The following is a 6,000-nucleotide window of genomic DNA, read 5'->3' as shown; positions in this document are numbered from 1 at the left end:
GCCGGGCTGGAGCCGGGGCCTTGCCTGCCCGCCGCGGACCAAGGGTCCCCCAAAGGGCTGAGCTCGGCCGCCTGGTGCCTCCCGCCGGAGCCGGGCCGGGGCCCAAGCGCGTGGAACAAGTGCTCCTCTGGCCCGGGCGGCGGAGGCAGCGAGTGGTTCCCGGGCCCGCGGCGGAAAGTGGGCGGCGGCGGCGGCGAGCAGATGGGCTCGGAGGTGCGCGACCTCAACGCGCTGCTGCAGCCGGCGGGGCCCTCCTTGGCGGGCGGCGGCGGCGGCGGCGGCAACTGCCCCATGCCGGTGAGCGGCGCGGCGCAATGGGCCCCCGTGCTCGACTTCCCGCCCGGCGCCTCCTACGGCTCTCTGGCCCCGCCGCCCTCGGCCTTCATCAAGCAGGAGCCCAGCTGGAGCGCCTCCGAGCCGCACGAGGAGCAGTGCCTCAGCGCCTTCACCGTCCACTTCTCGGGCCAATTCACCGGCACGGCCGGCGCCTGCCGCTACGGCCCCTTCGCCCCGCCGCCCCCGCCGCCCAGCCAGGCGCCCTCCGGCCAGGCGCGCATCTTCCCCAACGGGCCCTACCTTCCCAGCTGCCTGGAGAGCCAGCAAGCCATCCGCAACCAAGGTAAGGCGGCCTTCCTCCGCTGCTGCTGCTGCTGTCTGCCGGGACATCCTAGCCGCTTTTAGCCAGGGGCCTTTACGCTACTATCGATGGCCGCCAACGGGTGCATGCACCTGGGGCCAAGCCCAACCAGCGAGGGGGATCCCAACCAGCGAACGTGGCGCGTACACGGGCAGCCCGACCCCTCCGCCTGTGGACTCGGAACTAAGTTCCACCGAGTCCCCTCAGCACGCAGCTGCAGAAATTGCATCTCTACTCCTAAATCGGTATGCAGAGAGTTACCCGGCATGTGAAGGGGAAGCTATCCCGGACGAAATTAATTTGGGGTTGCAATTTACTAGCTGAATTCCAGTTTAACTAATCTAGTCCAGATTGTGGATCGCTGCTTTCCAGTTTGGTCCTTGGTTAAATTGGTTAAATAAATAGCATGACAAAAGAAAAAAAACGATTAAGGATTTACTGGAAATTTAGATGGAAACATAAAGGCCGTTGAAGGCACTGCGCTTTAACACTCAGGGGAATTACTTTGGATTAAATGGGTTCTGGGTGGGTAACTTTAAAATGCAAGTAAGAACTCCACCAAGTCCAGCCAAAGGTGCATTCACACTACACTAAATAAATGTTTTGCAACTGCTTTTTACTGTGTAAGAATAACAGAAATACACTTTCAAAATGCATTATTTAGTATAGTGTGAACGAACCCCAAGACTATTCCGGACTGAGTAAGAGGGTTGTGCGTTGTGTCGACCTCTTCTATAAACACATTCGAGATTCAGGATAATGAGTAGAATATTTCTGTCTCCTTCAGTTAATCAGCCTTTCACAGTAAGTTTTAGACATTCTTTAAAAAAAAATACCTGAAGCAACAACACTTTCCCAGTGAATTGTTACACTTCTAATTTCAGACTAGTGCCAGAGAGAAATGCAGAAAAAGGTTGTGGAGGGGGGAGGCCAAATTTTCCTAACAGCTTGATCCCAATTCTCCTGAATTCAGTGGAATTATAATAAATTTAGTAATTTATTTCAGTGCATTATAAATAAACAATATTTGCCTTATAATAAACTTATGTAGCAAACAGACTGTATATTCATTCAGATGTGAGTTCCCTTGAGTTGTATGGGGCCTGTTTCCTAATATTCAAATTTCAATTTAAATATTAGTGAAAACAAACTCTAGCTTTCAGTGCTAATGTCATGTTCGTTTGCTTATTTTTAAGGCTGCCAAGCCTGTTAATTCCTAAAGACTGGGAATGGTGGTCAAACATGCCCACTTTTCCTTTTTTAGTTAACAGATTGTATTTGTTCAGGAGTTTGGCTGTGTTATTCTGACTCAATAGAACAAAGTTTTAATCCAGTGGCATCTTTATGACCAACAGCTTGCTCAAAGGGGACAGATGGGCGTAAGTTTTGGTGTGCATGTACTCTCCTTCAGACTTTGCTCAACAATTTAAGATTAATTTCCATAAAGTATTGCATCCAGTTGGCATACAATAACTGGCTGCTAGTAGATTCTTCTACCAGTCTTTAGATAGTAGAAATGAAAAGTAATTGAAGTCTAATTAATTATAGTTCTGCAAATGTAAAGGATACAGGCAGGTGAGGATACAGAGGGTTGGACTGAATGCCTGATCTGATTATACTGAGAAGCTAACACTGTGGGGCAACTACAACATTTTAATGGTGAAACTAGCTATTTGTGATTTTTATTGGGTCAGAGGATGTCTGAATAGGCATGCATCTCATACCACCAAATTTTGCAGGACCTATACATCAAAGGCAGGGTTCAAAGATGCAGTCCTTTAGGGAGTACACTACTAATGGGTACCAGAACTTTAACATATTTATGTGGTAATGTGTCTTGGTGAAATCAATGGAATTTACCCCTGCAATATGTATGTAGAATCGATTATTCCCTCTGACAAGATTTTTCAAATTACTTGACGTGGCACTTGGGACCATTAAGCCCTGAGGATTTATTTAGAAATGTTCCTTAGCTTTACATAAAAATGGTAAACAAATACTACTGAATTCTCATTGGCATATTTTGGGTTATGGATCTTCCTGATAATTGAATAAATCCCTTTTCTTCATAGTTCTCTGTTTCTGCCTGCACCACCTATAAGGGGTGGGTAGAGAGATTACGAGAAAGGAGAAATATATTGAAAAGAACCCACTACTAAAACTCTCAGGTTCCTTTATTATACTCTAACTCTATACTGTCTAATATGAAGATGAAAGTAATGTAATGTTTGAAACCAGTTGGTCCTTAGCATAATTATACAACCCAGTCGAATCATTCATTCCAGTGAGGCTGGTGCAGAAGTACTTACAAGAGGATCGTTCCCTTACAGTGTCATGTTTTCCTAGGCAATAACCTACTTAATTCCTCAGTTAAGTAAATGTAGAAGATAAAGGAAACCCTTTGTCCACTTTAAAATATGATTATGGAATTACAGTGCAAAGCAACAATGAAAGAAAATTAATAGATTTTTTCATACTACAGTCACAAAACTTTGTTTTGAGAAGAAAAATATTTTCCAGCTATTCGAAAATGTTTTCCCAAATGATTCCTTTAACAAGAAATTATTAGTTCTAATTTGACCATTGGATGTTTCATAAGTGAGATTTTATTTTCTCCAGTAGTGAATAAATAATTCTCCAAAGTACCTGCAGGAAATCCCTTTGATTATTTGAGACAGATTCTTAGTTTTTCTAATAATTGCCTCTCCCCCATTCCTGTTGCACCTGGGATTATATCATTTTTCTGACACATACTGTCTGGTGTTTGGATACTTTGTCAGTAAATTTATGAAGCAAATCAATATCCTAACCTAATTCCACAAATATATACATCTATACATCTACAGCATTTCTAGGGGCTGGGACGGGAACTGCCCTATTGACTAAGAAAAACAAATCCGATGGCATATTAAAGACTAACAACATTGAGTTGAATATGAATTTTCATGAGTCACAGTTTATGAAGAAATAAACCGTTGCTCAGGAAAGCTCATGTTTTAAAAAATGCCGTTAGTCCTTAAGATGCCACTGGATTTAAGCTTTATTTTGCTACAATAAACTAACAAATCAATTTGAATTTCAGTTGTTTTGATGTCAGGTGTCTTTCTTTCTTTGACACATCTCTTTGTATTTTTGTGTATTTATAAATTTTACTGTGGTCTGTGATTTTTTTTCTTTGAGAAAGAGGTTTTTAGATGAATGAGGAAAAACAGTTATGCCAAAAAAAAGAATGTGTTCTTAAACAACAAAATTATCAGTTCAAATGTTCCATGAAAATAATGCTATAAAAATAAGTGCTGTTTATATAATGGACTCCCCCATTGTGAAATATAATTTAGCTATTTTCCTTGTGTTTTATAAAATTTCAGTTCAGTGCTGTTTGAAATCTCTAAGTAAAAGTCAGGGTTTTTTTGTACAAAGGATTCCTAGTTCAATTAGTGGATAGCACACTGAGAAGAAATAGTATAATTCCAAGAAACAGCAATTTGTACTACATTGGTCCCAAATATTGATACAAAACTATTTACTTTGGTACTGCAGGTGTATCTGAATCTCAAGAATTTGGGTTCAAAGGATCTGATATTTCAACCCTCCTTTGCGTTATTTCTGTTCTGACGAAAAGGAAGAATAAAGCTCATGATCCCGACTTTTTTTTTTTTTAAAGAGGAATCTGACACTGTGTGCTGTAGTTAGCCCCCCCTCCCGGTCGTCTTGAGTGATTGGTTGGTGCAAGTAACGATTCTGTTATATTAGACTTCCCGACATTCATGCACCGGCGGGAAGTAGGAACGAAGAGTGGGAGGTTTGTTAGCTGTCCTGATGGTGTCAAATGAGTAACAGCGAGGGTGGGGGACGGGGAATGAGCACTTGAATGATAGTCCCAAACAAAAACAAACCAACAGCCTCTTTCTAGCAGACTAAGCTATAAATTAATGAGGGGGAGGAAGAGAGAGCGGGAACGCTAATTTTGGGGGGCCTGGGAGGAATTTGGGAACGCTGGTAAACACTTTTGGGGGAATGAATATAATGTTCTTGCTTTGAACTGTCAAGGCTGAATTTGAGGTTTAGACAAGTTTTCCCACCGTGGGAAAGATGTTACCTTGGCTGTTTTGCCAAGTCTTTGGCACGGGGAAACTCTCTTGCTTTGAATTTTCTATCTACCTTCCCCCTTCCTCCCTTCCATTCTTCCAAACAGCTGGGTTCTTCTAACAATTGGATCCCTTTAGATGATTTGCCTTCTTCAACAGATGTCCAAATTTCAATTATTTTCGGCGCGTCTTAATCAGCCCAGCCTCCGATAAAATCCTAATTAAAGAGACCACGCTATCGGAGGATGGTTCAGAACTCAGCCTTCTTATCGCATTCCTGAAGCTTTGGGTCAAACAACACCGAAAATGTGGCCAAAACATCATTCTGCTCCGAGGAGAATTTTGAAGGTCACCAAATATCTGCATTTTGGGCCAAGAGGAACTACAGATCTGAAGTGTCAATGTTGCAAGACAGTTGAAAAGAGAAGACGAGGCTTAAAGGGAGGAGGGGAAGCCTTTGCTTTGTGGGTTATGAGAGGAAATAAGGGAGCCAAGAAAAGCTATAGCGTGGTAGTGCAAAGGGTTGGGCACCGGCCTGTCAGCACTGTTTGGCTGGGGAGAAAAAGGACTCTTGCGCTCGAGGATGCACCAAGCGCATGCAACAGGCTTGGAGAGGCGCTTCCAGGCCTGTTCTATCGCTTGCCAACTGGGGGGGGGGGGCGGGCGGAATAAGCACAGTGTATCGTCTGTCCTTTTCTCTGGAAAGAACTTGAAGCTCCAGTAATTTCTCTATCCGGGAGGAGCCCAAGGCGTCACATAAAATCCTATTTTCAAGAGACACTACCTCCGGGATTAGAAAAGTCTGCAGCCTAATTTATAATTCTGAAAAATGCAATATTACGATTGAATCCCATTATATCCCAGTCCCGGATACATTACAACTAGGACCCAGTACATACTTACTTGAGAGTAAATTCCATCCATCACAGTAAGCTTTATCTTCGAGGGACTCTTGCAAATGCCTAGGTTGCAGGTACATTTATGTGCAATTACCTTCAAATAGACAGGTTTCTAGGTTTCCTTAATCAGATTAGGACCGGGATTAACCATGAGTTCTGCTTGATTGCAATAGAAATGTAGTGGTTGAAATCCAAGTTTTTGGTTAAGAGAGTTTTTGTGGATGAGCTATAATAGTGGAATGCACTTCAAGTATCTTAAACTGGACTCATCCATTGAAACCATTTGCTCTTGTGTGATCCTAAAGGACATTAAACTGCAGCTCACCAATAGCGTTTGAATGAGGCTTTGCCATTGTCCTTTGGCTCTCCTAAGTAG

The 6,000-nt window shown here is 43.2% G+C and overlaps 1 protein-coding gene across 3 annotated transcripts in view; it reads left to right on the top strand.

Moving 5' to 3' along the window:
- Positions 1-201: 201 nt before the first annotated feature.
- Positions 202-6,000, top strand: part of WT1 (WT1 transcription factor) — an 80,764-nt gene continuing 74,965 nt past the window's right edge. For all 3 annotated transcript variants that reach the window (XM_060262652.1, XM_060262650.1, XM_060262651.1), the window contains exon 1: positions 202-619. In XM_060262652.1, the coding sequence (XP_060118635.1) occupies positions 202-619 (418 nt within the window). The remainder of the gene's footprint in view (positions 620-6,000) is intronic.

This window comes from Heteronotia binoei, chromosome 21 (assembly GCF_032191835.1).
Source record: "Heteronotia binoei isolate CCM8104 ecotype False Entrance Well chromosome 21, APGP_CSIRO_Hbin_v1, whole genome shotgun sequence".
Taxonomy (NCBI): Eukaryota; Metazoa; Chordata; class Lepidosauria; order Squamata; family Gekkonidae; genus Heteronotia; species Heteronotia binoei.
The sequence above is the reverse complement of the archived record's forward strand: the minus strand, read 5'-3'. Positions and strand labels throughout refer to the sequence as shown.